We start from the raw sequence: 20,650 nt of genomic DNA, 5'->3' as shown, positions 1-20,650 counted from the left end.
CTCCCTGCAACAGACACCTTATGAGGTAGGTGAGGCCGAGAGAACTCTAAGAGAGCTGTGACTAGCCCAAGGACACCCAGCTGACTTCATGTGTAGGAGTGGGGAAACCAACCCAGTTCTCCAGATTAGAGTCCACTGCCCCTAACCACTACACCACGCTGGCTATCATAAATTCTTTTGCACTGTAGATAATATTTTTGCACCATAAGATAAATCCATGCACAGATGGGGCTGCTGTAGTCAAACAAAGCGTGTTCATGGTGGTGCTCAAGAAATGGTCTGCTTAAATCCCGAGGGTCTCAGGACTAAACGGAACCCCAGTAGTTCACAATATTCCTGCCTCATTAAATAATCGTTTCAATGCACAGGACTGGAAGCTAAGAGGAAACAAAAGTGACACATATATTGCACAATGTACAGCTTTTTACACTTGTTTGGCATCAAATTAATTACTATTTTGTGCACTCAACCCTTCAGTGATTTCACTTAGTATTTCAGAGAGGTAGATTAGTTTGCTGCCACCTGAACAGCAAGGTGGTCTTGTGGGACCTTAAAGCCCAACAAATTTATTACTGCTTTTGTGGAACCAAGGTCACCCCGTTGGATGCAGTCAGATGAATTGGGGTCTGGTTTATGAAAGCTTTTAACTCCCCTCCCCCCGGTTCTACAATACAGACAATAAAAAAAACCGAGAACATTGACTAAAAGAAGGGTATGTTATTTCATGTAAATATCAGAACACACACAGTATGTTTACCTCTATACCTAGGTCTAAACTTGCACCAATCTCTCCCGATGTATTTTGATATTCTGACAATCCCATGTTACAGATGATTATTTATGTTGGCTAGACTGAATGCCATTCCATCAAGGGAGCTAATGGGTTATTTAAATAGGGTACCATATTGTGAGAGAGTATGTCAATGTGGTTCTGGCCAAATAGACACTCTTCAGCATTCCTTGTTTAGCTCTGACCTACTCAACGAAGCTAGAGACAGATGGATAAAATCCTTTATCTGGGAATCTGTCTGTGAATTAGATAATTTGAGGTTTTTTTTTAGCAGGGCTGGATTTTAATACTACATTGGCAGTTGCCAATTTCCCACCCCAGTCAACAAAGACTTAAAAAAAAAACTTATTGGTTATCTAGATATCTGTTTATATGTACATATAGTTCTTTTCCCTTAATTTTGATCTTAGTGTGACACTGTTCAGGACCAAATTGGCCATATGAACAGTATCATTAAAGTAAGTAAATATCAGAAAGACACAATCTATTTGGTGAATGCCATGTGCAGAAAGACAATTAAAACACCATAAAACACCAGATTAGGTTCTTGTTATATGAAGATCTTCATGATATCGTAAGAGGAAATTTTCTCCATATTCTGATCTCTGACAGCTGCATTTGATGATGGCAGATGTTGGGTTCAATCTCATGTAAAATCGCGATTCAGGAAGGCATTTGGGTCAGCATAGCAGGACTACCTTACCTCTCCCTTCCTGCTGTGACACTTGCTGAAATGCTGCTCCTGGGAACCCCAGGGGAAGCTGGAGATCTGCTGGGGAAGTGGCAGAAATGGTCTCCTCTTCTGTCAGCAGAAATCCATTAAATGTGTATCATCAAACCTTAATTGACATTAGCACTGGGATTTATTTTTACACATGTATACAGGCACACCTCTTTTTATTGTGCTTCACAGATGTTGCGTTTTCAAGCAAGTCTATCGGTGCCATTTTTCCAACAGCATGTGCTCACTTCATGTCTCTGTGTCACATTTTGGTAATTCCCGCACTACTTCAAACTTTTTCATTATTATTACAGTACTTTTTTGTAGACATAATGCCATTGCACACTTAATAGACTACAGTATAGCGTCAACATAACTTTTATATGCACTGGGAAACAAAAAAAAAATTGTGTGGCACACTTTATTGTGATATTCGCTTTACTGTGGTTGTCTGGAACCGAACCCACAATATCTCTGAGGTATGCTTGTACATCCAATTCAAATTTGGGAATTGGACTGGGATTCTGCTGCATCCCTTAACAATGCATTTCTTGTGTTGGAGTGTTTCCATATTAGGATTTGTTGTTGTTGTTGTATAAATCTGAGCAAGGTTTGAAATGAGTACATAATCCAGAATCTTAGGTAAGATATCTATAACATGGTATTTCACTAAACAAATTTTGTTTCTCTCTGCTATTCGTCAAAGTCTTTATTCTTACAGCCATAGGCCAGTATAAAATACACAGTGCAGTACAATCATAGCTAAAAGAAAGGTTAGATAGGATATTAATACATGCTTCAATATCATTTACAAATTACTTAACCTAAACATTGACCTATTCGCTGCTATTCGTCTGCAATACATCTTCATACCTTTCAGTCCTTTCCCTCATTTTTGTACTGTCATGAAAGTGTATGGCATCATCATTTTGTTAGTCTTCAAGGCGCCATGACACACTGTTGTGATTTTGCTTAAAATTTGTTTATTTCAAATAAAGGGTAATCCTTTTCTATTCCATTTTTATACCACCAGTAATTTAAGATGTCCTGTTTTATACTCACAACAACCCTGTGATTAGAAGTAATCATATGACTGTTGTAGTTGTCCTGAGTGTGCTCATGTCTTTTAAAGTAAGGTAGAAAAGGCATAAAACCTACTGTTTCCTTCTATAGTAGAATGCACTACTCCAAGTATGTTTTGCTTTTTTAAAAATAAAAGTGATGAGCAAATGATAAATGAGGAGTTAGAAAACAGAATTGCTGTTATCTGTGGATCGAATTTTCTTTATCTGTTGGTCTAACTAGAATTGATAACACATTCTTGCAGCATGTAACCAAGCACTTGAGTAGTCTCTGCTTGAGGAAACTTAGAATTGCATGAATGATAAAAACACATTGGGAACTGCTAAACTAAGATGGGGATCCATTACATAGCCAATAAAGATTTTATGGTATAATATCAAGTTGCATTCTTCAACAGAAACCAGAGCCAAAGCTTCAGAGTCTATTTTTAATTAAAAGAAACTTCTGCACTTGAAAAGACACTCTCTTGTGGGGTTCTCTCTAATATTGCTCATCAGAGTTATCCTTTTTATTAGCAAAACATGACTATGATAGCCAATGGGGCAAGGCTTTACTTTTCACAAATGACTGCAAATAATTTTGCCTGTTGGCATTATTTTAAAAATTAAGAGCAGTTTTGGATTGTATGCCTCAGGATAGATACATTGCCATTTTCTGCCTATCACCACTGGTAAAGAGGTGATGAGGCCTGCATGGATTGCGATCCAGTAAGCCAAACTCAGCTTCCTAACTGAGTATTAGTGAGTGGAAGGTTAAAGCGCAGCCTCCCACCCTGTTTTTGATGTTATAGAGACACAAGAACATGAAGACTATCAAGCCCCCAACACAACTGATGGTTTGAAATATTCTCCAAGGATAGAAAGTAGTGCTAAGAAAGTGTACTCTAAAACAATTGTAAGAAGAGCTTCATTTTTGTTTGAGGAAAATACAGCCAACAGATAACACGTCTAGCATCAGACAACTGCCCATCGTAATATTGGGAACCTGTGAAAGTTTCCTCTTACACAAAGAATAGTTAGCACCTTACTTAGTTAGCAACTTGCCTGGATATAAGGGGAGACAAGCGAGAAACAGGCGAGCAAGGGTATCTCTAGGAACTCATTACACCTTATTCTGTCCTCTTTACACAGAGCCCAGACTTAAATTTCTTGGAGCGTTTCTAAAGGGCTTAAATCTTTTTCCAGATCCAGAGAAGCTGCTCTTTCTCCTATCAGACGCCAATTCTGATGTTTCCTACAAAGTGTCACTCTTTGCTTTAGCAGCAAAGAAAATCCGAGCTAATGCTGTTTTTAATCAGGGAACTTAACATATTTAAATACTACCTTCTTGGGGGTCAGACTGTTTTAAAGTTATTTCCATGTTATTTTAATGTTTTGCACAGTGGATTGTGATGGCCCTTGGCCGCAGACAATAAACTTTATATATCATATCAACCCCACCCCACTCCCTGCAACTGAAGTATTTCATGCATTTAGTTGCCAGTCACCAGGTATACAGTAACAAAAGGGACAAGATTATCAAGAAATGCCTACGCATGTTTGAACTACCTGATGATGAGCTACGTGAATTAGACACTTAGTGGAGCCAATATGATGACTACTTTGTCACAGATAGTGTTCTCAACACATACTGTATATCTTTACCATGCTAAAAGAGCACCTTAATTCAGCTTTTCACATCTTTAAATGGAAGGCAGCACTGGCATTCAAGTGTAACAGCAACTGGAGTTTCACTGCATTGGAGCGCTGAACAGTTATGATAGCATTATCTCCATTGTGTGAAGTACTGCGACGCTATTAGCAATAATGTAATTGTGGATATTAATAGATATGAGCTTATTAAATGACTTATGAATCAGCTATTGGGATGCTAATGTATTTTCAGAAGTGGAAAACCTTGACATCCCAGATAGCCGTCAACCCCCAGTAATGATCTCCACTCCATTATCTTCATCTGTGTTAAGGGAAAATGTTAATATACCTTTCAAAACAATTAATTCAGTACTAATTGTGACTGAGGCAGCTCATTCTTCCCTTTATCCTTGTACTGGTAGTTAACAGGTGATTTTAATTGCCATGGTAATCAGATATAATGAAGAGTGAAACTGTTGCTGATTAAATATTTGCATCAGAATTGCTGCTTTAGATTTTTCTGTTCTTAAAAAGGAGCTTTGTCCTTAGTGCTTTATCTCGCCTTCTGTATGTACATGTATGCCCTATAAGAAGGTCTTTAATTAAATGGTGATGTCTGTTGAGTTAAACATGCAAATGTTACTATCGGCCCATATAGAAATGGATGGGCAGCCCATTCCTGAGCCTTTGGCGACCGGGGACAGGGTGGCTGAGGCGCCCCCGCCGCACCTCCAAAGCTGTTCCCCGGCCAACGAAAGGCTTTAAAAGGCCTTTCAAAGGCTTTTAATATTTTTAATGGGACATTTTGCCCCATTGAGAACAGCGAGGCTGTACCACTAAAAAGCTGGTGCAGCAACACTGTTCTCCCCGTTGGTGTACCCGGGCCAAAAGGGGACAGGAAGCTGCCTACTGGCAGCTCCGCCCCCCAGCATGCCCTGGGATGCCGGTGCAGTGCTTTGCACTGGTAGGATGCCGGCCGAAGGCCCAGCCAGTGTTCCTTGGAGGCACTGCCATGGCAGCACCAAGAGACTGGCATCCGGGTTCCCCCTGCCGGTGTCCGTGCCAACCTGGACAGTGTAAGTGGCACGACCACCAGCTGTAAGTGTAAGTGGCACTGACACCAGCGCAGCCCTTTCCTGGCCTCCAAAGGACTTCCTTCCTTTCAGGTCAGGAATGGGCTGTGAGTATTGGCATCAGGTGAATTTTTAAAAAGCCACTCTACATGATTCCCAAGTTTTTGTCTTGATTCAAAGACTCAAAGAAGCCCAGCCTCCCCCCCCAACCCCCCCCCCCAAAATATCTCTTATAGCCTGTGCACGGGCCAAATGCAGATTTCTTCCAGTACTGGCAGCACAACCTCAGTTCAGGCTTATTATTATGATTTTTGATCGGCAGCCTTGTACAAATAGGTAACATGATACAATCCACCTACGTATTTACTGTGAGTCAAAACATTAGAGGCAGTAACATGACTTGACTTCCAAAGAACAATGAAGTAACACAACAGCAACAAAATACAACGCTGAATGACAAAGTCATATCCTCAGCTTTCTAAGATTATGTATCTAATAGTTCAGTGGGATAACTAAAACAGTAATGTATAGTAGCACGTGAAAGGTACGTTCACAATATGCATCTACAGTAACAAAAAATAACAAATAAAAAGATCTGAAACAAAAACAAATAAATTATTCCAAAAAAGCTAATTTATCACTGTCAAAAATGTAGGAGAATATCTAAAACACTTCCTACGGATGAACATCACAATCTGAAATGAACATTTCATATCTGACAGAAGAGTGCTATGATTTTGCCTATGCAGTATTTATACGTGAGTAACCATGACAAACTGCTTTTGTGTACAAGATTCCTATTACTGGCAATGGCACCTTGCGGGAGGAAAATGTTTTATAGCAGAGTAGCGTCCAAGTCCCCACTGCCTTCTGCTGGAGGGCTCGAGGAGGAGCACAGCAGAAGAATGAGGGGTAGAAATGCCTTCAGAACTGTGACGAGAGGGAACAAGCCGGAGGCCACATTTTGCCGCAGGAGCCAAGTTGGGTCACGAGGGCATGAGCGAGCCCTCAAACGTTCACTCGTGATTTAAGAAGCTACAGCGATTCTCCAGTCAAATACTGGCATTTGCTGCTCTGTACAACATTGGCTTGTGAATCCTACCTTGCCTATACGACTTACCACTGTTCTCTAAAAATAAGAAAGGTTACAGAGATGTGTAGCGCTTTCCCTTTCCGACTCTCCTCCTCCTAATTGGTTCGAAGTCCTGCTACCTCAATTCACCCTAATTATAAGGCTTGTTCTGGTACAATCTAATACACCTTGGCGTCTTACATAAGATTTGTCAAGAGAGAAATACTGTTATTTTTGCCAGGACTGAATCCTGTCATATTTGCTCACTGGGTAGAAAAGACAAGCCACAGTCACACAGGGAGCATTTTTTTTTAAATGTGTGTCTTATGATTGCGAAGGATTAAGGCTCTGCCTCACAACAGGATGGTGATGATCACAGAAGGCAGAACGGAAAAGTGCAAGGTGAAGCAACCCCTCATTCTTCTCCCTTCTCAAGATGGTGAATCCAAAGAGAGCGAGAATAAAAGAATGCATCTTAACAATATTCTGGAACTTTTCAAAGCTCAGGTATTAGGGTCCTATTGATCCTTCCTCTCTCTCCTCCTTGTGCCCTCCTTATGACCTTATGCACAATATAGTGTCATTCCAACTAACCAGCGAATTCAAGGTACACTTTTTTAAAAAATCACATCCAACTGTCAGCCTAGAGTGAGGCTCACAGCTACACCAAATTCTGAAACTTCTAAAAAGGTACAGTTGAAAGAACATCCATCTTTGGGGCAGCCTCCAAGCTCCAGAAGAAAGATTTTAACTGCCACACTCTTTTTTTTTCCAGAATCAAAATTAAAGCAGTATGAACAGCGCACTTAAAATACTCACACGCAAGAAAAAGCCCTTTAAAAAAATAACTATACCAAATGGAAATATCACAATAAAGCAACACAAAATGCCTCAAAAGAGTTCATATAACCAATTATAGTGATAGAATGAAAATGTAAAAAGTACGGTGAAGATGCTGGATATGTTACCTCTGGTTCTCCATATTTAATGCAACAATTAAGCATTTTTACTGCTGACAGATATGGGTCTTGACATGGATGGATGGATCTTGTACCCATTAATGCCTCTGCTACAAATGCTGCCTTACCTTTATTCATGTCAATCAATTGTTTCTTCTTCTGCTGCCGCTCCAGCCTCTCGCGTTCTGCTTTTTCTTTAGCCAGTTTGGCTCTCTTAATCTTCTCCTCCATCTCTCTTCTCTTGTTGTTTTCCCTCAGTGCCTCCTGCATTAGGAATGTGGAACACAGCATTTTTCCATTAGTTATGCACAGCAAATTGAGGAAACCTTGTTTGTATACAAACTTGGCTTGCATTTTAGCAGCCTGGAGAAAAATTCATGTCACCTTTGAATGTGCCAGGTGAATAACATTTTCTAAAAAAAAAAAAACTCAAAGCAAGCCAAAAGCAAAAAAACAAAACAAAACAAAAGTCTCCTGCTTCCTGATTGATTAAAAACATTCACACTCATACAAACCAGTGCTGAACAGTAAATACAGGTAGAGGAATTATTATTTTTTAAGTCTACGTTAAAAAATATCAATAGATTACACTTTCAGTAGGTGAACAAGTCCTATAGAATATTGATAAAGTTGCAAGTGAAGTTTAGAAACCATTGCCACTCAAACAACTGAAATTCAGTATTCATCTACGAGAGCATGCTCCTGGAAGAGGAAAAAATAATATGAATGGGGGATGGTACAGTGGTGCTGTATACAGCCTCCTTCTATGCCCCCCATACCATGCATGCGACCATCTGGGCATACCCATGCTCACTGGCTCCCTTGCTTGGGTCACCTTTACAGGGGAGGGAATTGAGTGGCATTCCCACTCGGCTAACTGAAACTCAATAATCACATGCCAGGGCATGTTTCCAAAAGTAAAAAATAAAAATAAAGAATATGTACCAATTCATATAAGTGTTACAAAAAGAACTGTAATTCTTAATATAACAGGGATTTGGAAAGTTCTTCAAAATATGAGGTGCCCAATTAGCATTTGGTGAAAACAAGACAGAAATATTTGTTGTCTTTTTGGATGAAACACTATGATAATTGAACGTCTTTCCATCCAGAATGTGTCTAATTACCCAAGCAACTTGAAAACACAATTTTATTTTAGAAAAAAAAAGGGCCTCGTCATTTGGAAACTTACTTGGAAACTAGGACCACCTTCCCTTCAACATCTTTCAAACACTTCTATGTCTCTCTCTGTCTCCCCAACCCCTTCACACAAATGGCACATTGAAATATAACTTCTGGATTTTGCCAATTGTTAATTTCGTTCACTGCAACTTAATTAGAACACTGAGATAACCAGGCAGAAGGAGAGTGACCTAGGTCCAGCTGCCTTGATTGTTCGGCCACATAGAGGAGCTGCAGCCAGGTGAATCAGCTGAACCTGAATCAAGAATATTGTGTAAAACAGAAATGTTCAGGAGGATATTTTTATAAAGAGAGTAGTGCTGTAGTATAAGGAGCCCTCTGGCATAGAGTGGTAAGCTGCAGTACTGCAGTCAAAAGCTCTGCTCATTACCTGAGTTTGATCCTGATGGTAGTCGGTTTCAGGTAGCTGGCTCAAGATTGACTCAGCTTCCCATCTTTCTGAGGTTGGTAAAATGAGTACCCAGTTTGCTGGGGATAAAGTGTAGACAACTGGGGAGGGCAATGGCAAACCACCCTGTAAACAAAGTCTGCCCAGTAAAAGTTGTGATGTGATGTCATCCCATGGGTCAGTAATGACCTGGTGCTTGCACATGGGACCCGCCTTTTCCTTTAGAGCTGCAGTACAATGGAATGGTTCAGATGGGTAGTTCTTTATAAAAAGAACAGGACTGTAGTCTACACCAGTGTTTATTCTAAGTTTTATCCTGCTCTTATTGCATTGTCGTCTACTTTTGTAATTCCATTTTATGCGTAATTTGCTATATCGTGTCTGATACCTTTTATTGCACATTGTTTCCCCCCCCCTAACATTTGTAATCCAAACCCTATTGCATTATTTATTAGATGTCTTCTGTTGTCTGATTGTTTTATATTGTGGGATCCACCTTGAAACTCAGTGGGAAAGGCGGGCTATAAATAAAGTAAGTAAATAAATAATCTTTAGGAAGGATATACCTTTCCAGTTTCTCTAATGAGTCAGCATTGGCACTTTAGACTGTTCCTGCTATACTTGGCCCTTCCAATTGTTCATTAAGAGCACTTTTCATCATTCTACTGAAGACAACTTCTGCAAATCTCTCTCCTGAGAGACACTGGCCACACTTATTAATGTCTTTGCAAATTTAAGGCTAGATCACTATGATTACTGTATAAATGACTCTGCTTGACAATTGGTAACAGTACTGGACATAGCAGTGCTGGACACAGCAGTTAGCGCTGAAGTTGTAAGTTACCATCCAGCCAAGACTCTTGTGGCAGCTAACCATAAACAGACAAATACAAAATGCAATAAATCACAATGATGGAAGTACAAAATAACAAAAAACGGATCAAACAAACTAACCCAGTGTAACAGCAACATCAATGAAACAAAGGCATTTTATTTATTTTTATTCATATATTTTGCTGCCTCCTAAGACAGGCTTCTTTAAGCAAAGAGTTCTGAAAAAAGGGCACCGCAGATAGGGTTACACTAGTCACTATTATCAGCTGAAAGTGGACCAAGACAGAACCTTCCCTGAAAATCTTATAGATGGGGAGGGGGGGTCCTCTGGTTCTTTTAAAAATTATTTTCATAGTATGATTTTCAAATGTTTCATAGTGTATTGTTTTACCTTGACTGGGATTGAAACATACAATTAATCATCCTAATGTAATAATGGGAAGATTTAAACACATTCCTCTCAGTTAACGTACATGTGTTAGTGTTAACAAATTTGACAAGTAATGTACACTGGAGGTGGTAAATAAGGCAGCAGGTATCTTTGATAGAACATTTCTGACATGGGTAACCCGTGGTAACAGAGCAGGGTTCTAACTAGTAATTGTTACATGCTGGATACAAGTCTATAAATAAATGAAACTAACTTCTGGAGGAAGGGGGGGTGGGGGGACAAGCCTTCCATACTACAGTGAGATAATTTACTCCAAGGGAGGATATTCATTTTAGGCAGGTTGTTGATTTCTAGATGGCTTTAAAGAAGGGAAAATCCATGACCTTTAAAATAATGTGTTGTACTATGATATGGCACTTCTAGTAGGACTTCTGAGAGCCATCCACGCCACTGATATCAATCTTTGATATCAAGGATAATCCTACTCAACTGAGACTCGGGTTACTGCATTGCTTTTTTTTCTACTAAACTTTAACATGCAGAGTGGTCGTAGCATTCAAAATTGTTGTTATTCTACAGCTTTTCAAATGCTTGTTTTCCTTTACCCTTAGTAAAAAAAAGGTAAAGGTGCCCTGTGCAAGCACCGGGTCATTCCTGACCCTTGGGGGTGACGTCACATCCTGACGTTTCCTAGGCAGACTTTATTTACAGGGTGGTTTGCCAGTGCCTTCCCCAGTCATCTTCCCTTTACCCCCAGCAAGCTGGGTACTCATTTTACCGACCTCGGAAGGATGGAAGGCTGAGTCAACCTTGAGCCGGCTACCTGAAACCAACTTCTGTTGGGATCGAACACAGGTCGTGAGCAGAGCTTTTCACTGCAGGACTGCAGCTTACCACTGCGCCACGGGGCCCTTAGTAGCTATCAATAATTTATTCTCCCTCTCCTTCTGTTTCACACACATTAACGGGTACACAGATTGAGTACGGGGTTCCCACACCCGGTTTTTCCCCCCCAGTGGGCCAAATACCAAGGAATTTGGGGATGGGGAGGGCTGAAGCCTCTTCTCCACATGTGCCACAGTCACGATCTGAATCTGGCACATCACATGAGGGAACTGAAGTGAACCCACAACTCATGTGCCCATTACACAGAACACAGGGTAGGAAACCTGGATCCACCCTGTAATGTGTATGTCAACTGCTTTGGCTGCCTCCCCTCCTTATACTCAACCTCCTTGAATTGATGTTGCTTCTTCCTCCACTAGAAGTTACCCTTATTTTTTTTTCTGACTCCAACTTTCAACTGAATAGTGAAAATGGAGCAGATAAATCAATTATAAGAAACAATCGATCCATATTCTAGCTCATATACTCGTAATAATTGGCAGAGTTAATACTAACAAGTACACGTCCAAAGAAGCATACACCACACTGTTAACTTAATCAGATAATTCCACATTTATCACACAGTTAATACTGAACATTATTTACAGAGGTACTGTTTCTGCAGACTGGATAATCAAGTCAATTAAACATAATAATAAGAGGAAAAAAGATCATTCATAGCATCCAGAAACATGTTATATTCCTTTCCTTTCTCCCTTAGAAGCTCCTTGATTCATAAATCTTGAGCAGCATAATTCTCATAAATCTTGAGCAGCATAATTCTCAATCTATTGTTTAAGGGATATAAGGACTGAGATAAATTTTGCCACTGCCAATGTAACCTTAGGATAGCTGATACTTAATAAATAGGGTATTAGCTCAGTCGTTTATACCTAGGTATTTTCACTCACGTTTGCCCCCGGTCTGTCACAGTTGTTCCTTGGAGTTATGAATGAGTTTTCTGTCCATTAGAGATGACCTCGCTGCCAGCCCTCGCAAATCCCAGGACTTCCCGTTCCTCTATTAACCCGATTCTTCCCTCTCCCCTGAGCTCAGCCCAGGTGAAACCCCCGTGCATAAGGCAAAGCGCAGGACACACAAGCTTGGTTTCTCTCACAGCCAATTGCAAAGCAGCATGTACAGAGGCGGGGATTACAATGCTTCCTGCTTCCTCTGAGCTCTTTCTGAGCAGAAGAAAGGCTTTTTAAAACCAAGGTTTGGATTCCCCCCCCTTCAGATTGCTCCATTATTATTATTTTTGTTCTTAAAATGCTTTTTTTATGCAGCAATTGTTTTTTTTGGGGGGGGGGGTTCTCTCACAGTAAACTCTACAAAGTAAGCCAATTACAAAGCAGCATTTAAAGGGGCAGGGATTTGATTTGACTGCTGGTGCATAGATTCCCAACAGGAAAGTGTGGGTCCAACAAGCAACAGACCTCAGGTAAAACTCCCATGCATAAACGACCACAGCTACTAGTCTGATATGTTAGAAAAGGAATAATACATCTTAGATCCTCATAAAAGTGACATTCCAGACACATTATAATAATGCTAAGAAACAAGTGTGTCATTGAGATACACACGGCTTTGCTTAGTATACTCTTTAATGAAAAGTAGCCAACTGCACACAATGACAGGTACAGTAGGTTTGTAAAGCATCTGAGGCTCATTTGGCACTAAATATATCTTGTACTTGTTGTAGTAGTAGTCACTAAGCTCACTCTGCACAGCACTAGAGCAATTATAGTTTTATTTGTATGACATAAATAGTTTGTCCAGGCTGAAGTGGGAAGCTAGCAGGATGCAACTAGAATTCTGCTTTGTTAACAGGCTATGGCTCACACACCAATAAGATTTCAACCCAATAGAATAAGAAAATGGTGCTCCTTCTTCGCCACCGGTGTGAGGTTTTTGGGGTGGAGCCTGAGAAGGGCGGGGTTTGGGGAGGAGAGGGACTTCAGTGCCATAGTGTCCAATTGCCAGTGGCCATTTTATCCAGGGGAACTGATCTCTATTGGCTGGAGATCAGTTGTAATAGCAGGAGATCTTCAGCTAGTACCTGGAGGCTGGCAAACCTAAGTGCAGTAGGAAACACAGCATGCAGCTTTTATTCAATACTATTAATTTATAAACAGTGAAGACACACCAGCCTCTTTTGGAGTGTGTGTGTGTAGGGGGGAAAGCAACCAGGCCTTGGCAAACTTTCTTTGGCTCTACATGCCACCCCAGAAATTTAGCAGGCAAGTCCATATTCCAGCCACCAGGGTTTCATATTTTACTGACCAAATTTTCTAATTATTGTTACCACAAAACTAATCCATGTCACATTGCCGCGCTGGTCTCTGTGTTTTCATATGTGTTTTGCCTGTGTGTAAAATCACATTTCCCCTTCTTGCCACCACCCCAAGATATAAAACCAAGCCTCTCAGTAACCATCACCTTGGGGTACACTGGTAAGGCTGCTTTTGAGCAAGTACAAAGGGCAGAGCTTCCAATTACCTTAGGTTCCACCCCCCACCCCCCCGGTGGGTCCTTAGTGTGTATGAGCAGTCTAAGCATGCGGGTGGGATTCCAGACACAGTCTGCTTTCTTAAACAGGAAAGATGGTTTATTACTAAAGATGAAACTAGAGCACAGACATAAACAATAGCCATCATAGTTTGAGAAATACAGATCTAAGTAAATAACACGAAAACATATATCTAATGGAGTTAAATTATGCTAGTTACCTTCAGATGGAGAAAGCACGTCCCCAGTCACTGCATCTGGGCGAACTGTTTGAACCCAGAACAAAGAAAGATTCCACCTTTTCACCTGCTTTGGTGAAACACCCCCACCCCCAGTCCAGAGTTAGGAATCCTGACCCCTGTGGGAGCTGTTCTGCCAATGTATCCCTTGGCAAGTAGCCTTTGTCTCTCTCCCTCTCTACCTGATCAAACGTTATGATGCAGGTAGGCCCAAATGGCTGAACCACTGCGCCTGTTTTCCTGATTCTCCCATCTTGGGAAAATAAACAGTTTGTCATGGGTTCAGGGATCCTAATCATAGCAATCTTAACCATTGGGTTTTTTAAAAATATTTTTTATTTTTATTTTATTTTTATTTTATTTTTTATTTTTATTTATTTTATTTTATTTTATTTTTAAAGCTATGATAAAAATGTTATAGGACATAAACAACTATGACGGAACCCTGATTATCATTGTAACAAAAAGCTAATTATTAAACATAACCGGACATATCCCGGCTTTCTCATAACTTCATAGCCTTTCTCATAACTTCATTCTTGCTTTAAAAATCTCCATTTAATTGAATACTGGAGCTAGTACAGAAAGCAACAGTTTGAATTCATCCACCATCTCTAAATGGTATGAAGTTAAGTTTACATATAAATAAGCAATGGCACAGACTTCCTAAACATTTACTTGTTGTACAACAAAATTTTCTGATGCAAAATGATAAACTTTGGGTCGGATGTAGCCAACTTTCTCATTCACTCTTGGCCACTCCCTCCCCTCCTTATTACAGCCCTGGTTCCACATGGCTTTTGCCAGTCCAGGTTCCGTGATCCCAAACATACCCTTTTTGGGTGGACAAAATCCCTCCCTTTTTCACCGGTGGAAAGACTGGCCGGATCGAACCCTTTTGTGCTGCCAGTGCTGAGTGATTTCTCAATAAAATCATAGCTGAAATGCTAGATTCTGGTATGAAACTTCTAGAGGTCATGGTGACCTGGCACCCAGGATTTGTGGAGTCCTGCCATTCACACATATCTTCAAGGGTAACTCTACATGCAGCCCCCACCCCCCCGGAATGTTTGCACAGATCTGCCTCTTCCACCTGACTGAACTGGAAAGTCTATCCATGCAGGCTCACCCTCTGAGCAGTGAAGCCTGGGGAAGAGACTCAATCACCACGAGTACTCTTGATTCTTGCAAACTGCTGCAGAACAAACAGCGTAGTTGGCTGACATTTTAACAATTCAAACTACTCTTACTCTGCGAACGGATGTCAAGGCACTTTCTCTTTTACCTAGCTAAAACTACCCATCTCAATGATCTTGTCATTTCACTTTTTGGGGGGGTAAGAACCTTTCGTTTCTTTTCATGAACGCTTCATGTCTTCGCAAATTTTCATCTCTCCAAACTGCTATAGGCTACTGTTATGTAGGGAAGCTCGCTCCGAAGCAACACGGGGTGGGGAGAGAGGATGTTGCAAGAATGGCTGGCCACATCTTCTCATTTGTCAAGGAGGTTTTGGACTGTCTCAATCCACACAACTCAGAAAGGCTTATAGGTTGTTGTTGTTTTTTTTGTTGCTGCTGCTGCAGCAGCTGAACTGTCTATAGTCAGCCTGATACATGGCAGAAAAAAAAAAAGAAAGGCTGTATCCTAGAAGAATGGAGAACAATGCAAGTGAAAACTATGAAAACTAGGAAGTAAAGCAATACACATAATGTAAGCAAACTGACTGTTCCGGTAAAATAAAACCTAGCACACATATGTCAAACCATTTGCATCACCTGCCTCTGTAACTGTTGATCAGACCCTAGGAAATAGTAAAGATAAATGTTAAAATGCCTTCAAGGACTTGGTCAGTCTGTTCTGTAAGTCAAGGACCCCCCAATTAATTTGAAATGGTTTATGTGTTCAGCTCCTGTAATCTCTCTTGATGAAAAGGCTATGGAGACAAACTTATAGGGGTTGAAGGCTAATATCAGGATTCAGAATGTGTATATAAAATCAATAAAAATGCTAAGCTTTTCCTTTAAAAGAAATCCAGATTACTCATTATCTGCCTATTTCATTCAAATGTTTTCCTCTAAGGGCAAGTAGCAATGAAGAGGAATGTTTTTATTAGTTTGAATGATTTAATTGTTAAAATAACTGGATGATGCCAATGGAAGACTCCAAAACAGGGCCTTCTGCAAACTGAAATTAGACATATAGCAACTGCACTCACTGCCAAAAAGACAGAACAAACCTAAAATCTTTGGAAAATGTTGCTAATATGATTCCTTCACAATGATGGACTGGAGTTCATGACCAGCACCCCTCAGATAGGTTTAGCCAGACAAGAAAATTTTGAATGTTGATTAAAAAAGAAAAGAAAATAATGTGCATTCAATGGCCCACCTATTGGCAGAAGACAAAAGAGTAAGAACAGCAACAGTGCCCTCTTGAACAATGAAAAGGTAGAATCTGTAGCTGTGCATTCATTCCATTGATGATTGTTGCATCGCAAAAAAAAAAAGAACATGCCATAAACCCAAACACAACAGACGCATTATCTAAGCACCCTAAACACAATATTTCACATCTCAAGCAGTTCACAATCTGAGAAGCAAGTTGGGAAGTGCTATACATGCCCGCATGGATCAGCTAAATTTACTGACAAGAAACAAGTCAGAGACATTACCTCTCTTTGAAGCACTATTGTCTGAACACGGCTCACAGAAGGTGCTATTCAGATAACTCTCTTGAGTGGAAGATATTCAAATGGGAAAACTAGGCAAGAGTAGTGACTCCTCCCCAGATAAACAGGGTCAAGGTTGATTACAGGTCAAATTAAACTCTCTCTTGCACAGAAATCTACAGGAATTGGGTTAAGATTGTGAGGCATACATATAAAGAGTCTAAAATAGGGGAGGGCAGACTTTATGTTTCTGGGAGCTACATCCCCCCCACCCCCCAAGAGTCTTGCGAGCTACCTGTCACAAAATGGTGTTGTTGTTGTTGTTGTTGTTGTTGTAGAAGAAGAAGAAGAAGAAGAGTTGGTTTTTATATGCCAACTTCATCTACCACTTAAGGGAGAATCAAACCGGCTTACAATCATCTACCCGGTTCTCCATTCAAATGATCATGTAGCCACTTTTTTGTTGTATTGAGTTACTGTTGTTTTAACAATGTTTTAACTCTGTAATACTGGTCAAAGACCGCAATAAATTATTATGGTATGGTAACCCGGTTCTCCAGATCAGAGTCCAGTTGGTGGAATCAGTGACAAAATGGCAGCTTATACACACATTACAGAAGAGCAGCTCTGCTGTGTCCAGGAGGGGAATGCTTTCTTCTGCTGCTTTCCAAAAGCAACTAACCACCGTAAATTGTAACTTGTCCTTCAGGGGGTAAATATTTGATGCAGGGGGAAGAGCCAATGGCATACTCCTTCCTATCCAGAGTTTATCAATGAAGGAGGAGAGGCAGAGGGGAAAGTGTGCTGGTGGTGTTGTTTTCTTGTTCAAATCGAAGGAGAGTGCACATGGGTGCCCTCCTTCTTCTTCACTTGAAAAAGTAAGAGGAGAGAAGCTGCTGCAGTAGCCGTAAGGGGAGGATAAGAACATGATCACTGCGGCACTAGAGTAGGGGCAGATGGCTATTTTTAATTGCTTGGAAAGTGACTGGTCCCTCTCAAGCGACCTTCTGCCCACCCTGGTATAAAACATTCTTTGACTGTCTACTTTGAAGAGGCAAACTAGACATTACTTTAAATGTACAGCTTTGGCTGAGAACAGCTTTCATTTGTCTCGTTCCCTACTCCCCCTTCTGACATACACACATATCCAGCAAAACTCATTAAAAAGTCTTATAAGCCACAGCTCTCAGTTAAATAGTTCTAGAGGTGACTTCTTAGAATAAAGGAATAACAGAGCAAATTGCAATGAGCAATAAATAAGCTAAAAGAAAAATACAACTGCAATAAAACAAGTTTTAAAAAAAGCAAAATAATGAGATCAAATTGATAAGACGGCTTCAGGGAACAGTCAGAAGGTGGTGAAGAAAGAAAGAAAAAAGCTAAAAAATAAACCCAACCCCTGAAAAATACATTTTTATCTGATGCCTAAATCAGGTAAACTATATTATATAATTATCTTGTATAATGAGACTCAATTTTCTGCATGTCTCTGGCACCACTACAAGTCATTGGCTGTTGACAGCATGGGTAGTAAAACAGACAGCATTGCGAGGTCTTCACACAAGTGAAGAATCAACTGAAGTGCTTGGAGAATTGGAGCAACATTTTCTTATTCTATCAGATAGAAATCAGATTGGTGTGTGCCACCAATACAGTTTTAAGCTATATCCTGTTAACAAATCAGAATTCTAGTTGAATCCTGCTAGCTTCTCACATCTGGGAAAACACAGATTTTTTGAAATTTTTCAGGTTAATAAACACGAACAATACCTGAACCGCGCTGCCCCCCTTCACCGGAGTCTGGATAAGGCCGGCGGTGTGGATCTAAAACAAATCCACACTGCCCCCCCCGACTCCAGAGAAGGCAGGCAGCGTAGATCTGAGTCAGCCAGCAAGTAAGTAAAGGGGGAGGGAAGAGGGGAGGTGGGGAAAATGGTGGTGGGGCCAAAGTGGCCCGAATAATGCCAATTTTTTAAAATCTCGGCATATCAATATGCATACCTCTACTTTGTTCTTTTCCACAATACAGATAACTGGGATGATACCACCAGTTTTTTGGAGGTTTTTTTTTTTTTTTTTTTGCTAAATCTTGCCCAAGTCTGCTCTTTAGTACAGCCCTTGACCTCCAAGACCTTAGACCATGCAGGTTCTACAGTCCCCAGCACAGCCATTCTGAGTGGTCAAAGAGTTGCTCTTCCTCCTCCCTTTTCTCCCAATCATTGATCAACCTACTTTTTCTCATTGCCATTGCCCTTGACAAAACTATTTTCTTCTGTAAAGAAACTTTTATTTGGTCAAGACAATCAGTAATGTTTTTTTTTAGAATAAAGGTCATGGATTATAATTATATATTTTAGAGAGAAATGTATGAAATAGGCCATATTTGATGCAAAAGTTTCTCCTGCAAGAATACACTAAAACCAAAATTGATTATAAGTATACAAAATATTTGAATGAATTTTCAGCTTTAATCCAGAATGCTAGGACAAAGGGGTATAATGTGTGTGTGTGGGGACTTTAAAGTAGTTGTTAGGAAACCTTTTTCAAGTACAAAACATAAATGAATTAATAGAACAGTGAAGTAGGTTACAACAACTGTATACAACTGTATAGGGAAGAGAAAATATTAAAATGATTGAAAAGAAAACTGATGTTAGGGATGGGGTGGAGTGGAAGGAGGGGAAGCATTTGATGCCCAACGGAGACAGCATTCTTATGTGGAAGGCAGCAACTGCAAAGCACTTTCTGCCAAGGTATTAGAACCGTATTGGCTTGCTAAATCAAAGGTATGAAAAAGCCTTAAGTATTCAAATTAAGGGGCTCATGACAGAGGCTGAAAACAGAAACAAACAAGCTTTAGGTGGTTAAGTATAAACTAGCTGAAATTTCAGCTCTTAGCTGAAGAAAAGATTGTGTCTTTAGGTTGGGAAATAGGTACATTATCCGCTACTGAAGGAGCCAGTTGAACAACAAGATTCTTGTTATTCCCCGCCATGTTCTGATTAGGTTCACAGAAGTAGATCTCTTCCACGCAGCAGAGCTGACTTACAGCTTAGTTTCCCCAAGAAGGAAATCAAAAATTAATGAGTTTCTCACATACGATACGTCTTGAGGTTTGACAAACAGATCTTTACACACCAATGTAGTTGCAGAGAGAATCTCGGAGGTAAATTATTAAAAACAAGAAAAAAGAGGCTGACTGTAATGTGCAAATTTTCTTGGATATTAAAGATGCAGCCGGTTACAAAGTGGTCATGCACTGATAATGAAGACTGGCTGGGATCCCAAAGGCCTTCCTTTAAATTTGCCTAACTACAGGGGGGGGGGGGGAAGTAATCTGAAGTTGTGAGGGGGAAAATATATATTTCCCATTCCAGCCCTTTAGTAGGATGAGCTGTTGATTAACAGGAAGTTAACGTACAACATACAGCCGAGGAAGGATTTAAAATTTCGAAGCAGTTTTTCCACCTTCTTTGAGTAGAGGGAGAAAAATAGTAACTTTCTCTCTCTTTATACAACGGAATATTATATGGAGTGCATGACATATTGGACTGAATGACAAATTCAAACAATTCATTGTTCCGATGACAAGTAACAAACAAACAAAACCCCACAACCTGGTATCAAAAGCAGAAGGCAGACTGCTTTTCAGTAGGTGGGTGTGAAATAAGTGAAAGACTATGCTTGTGCTTCATGGTTGGGGGGGCAGCTTTGTGGAATGTGCAGACACATCATGTTTGACATGGAACTTCTGAGAGATGTCGTAAAGGATTACGATTCCTGGCAAGCCAAGCTACTGTGGGGGGAATGAGCTTAGCTAACTGACATATCAACGTTATAGAAGCAACAATCTGGCAGAGCGATGTGGCAGAGGTCTCCAATCCATGAGTTAAATACAGGCTTTAAATAAAGATGTGGCAATGTTGTCTCTTCAAAGTTCACACACTTCTTCTACAAGTCATACAGCAGAACAGATCATGGGTTTCCCAATCTTTTTGAGCCTGCGGGCGCCTCTGTAATTTTGAAAAAGAGGAGGGACCACCTCTCCTTGTACACCCTCCCCCCCCCCGAAGGACATAACGTTCTTTAGATGCTAATTTGTCCCCGCTCCTAAGAGTGTGTGGCTGTCCTCAACAAGAGCCAGAGCCTTTTCGGTCCTGGCTCTGGCCTGGTGGAATGCTCTGCCTAGTAACATCAGGGCCCTG

General features: G+C 40.5%; 1 protein-coding gene across 1 annotated transcript in view; it reads right to left on the bottom strand.

The window, feature by feature from the left end:
* Window positions 1–7,457: 7,457 nt before the first annotated feature.
* LOC130493157 (protein diaphanous homolog 2-like) overlaps window positions 7,458–20,650 on the bottom strand; it is a gene marked incomplete at its 3' end in the record, with an annotated part of 28,188 nt that continues 14,995 nt past the window's right edge. Inside the window, exon 2 of the mRNA XM_056866876.1 lies at window positions 7,458–7,593. Within this exon, the coding sequence (XP_056722854.1) occupies window positions 7,458–7,593 (136 nt within the window). The remainder of the gene's footprint in view (window positions 7,594–20,650) is intronic.

Source organism: Euleptes europaea, unplaced genomic scaffold (genome assembly GCF_029931775.1).
Source record: "Euleptes europaea isolate rEulEur1 unplaced genomic scaffold, rEulEur1.hap1 scaffold_65, whole genome shotgun sequence".
NCBI classification, from domain to species: Eukaryota; Metazoa; Chordata; class Lepidosauria; order Squamata; family Sphaerodactylidae; genus Euleptes; species Euleptes europaea.
Note: the sequence above shows the minus strand (reverse complement) of the source record. Positions and strands in the feature narration are given on the sequence as shown.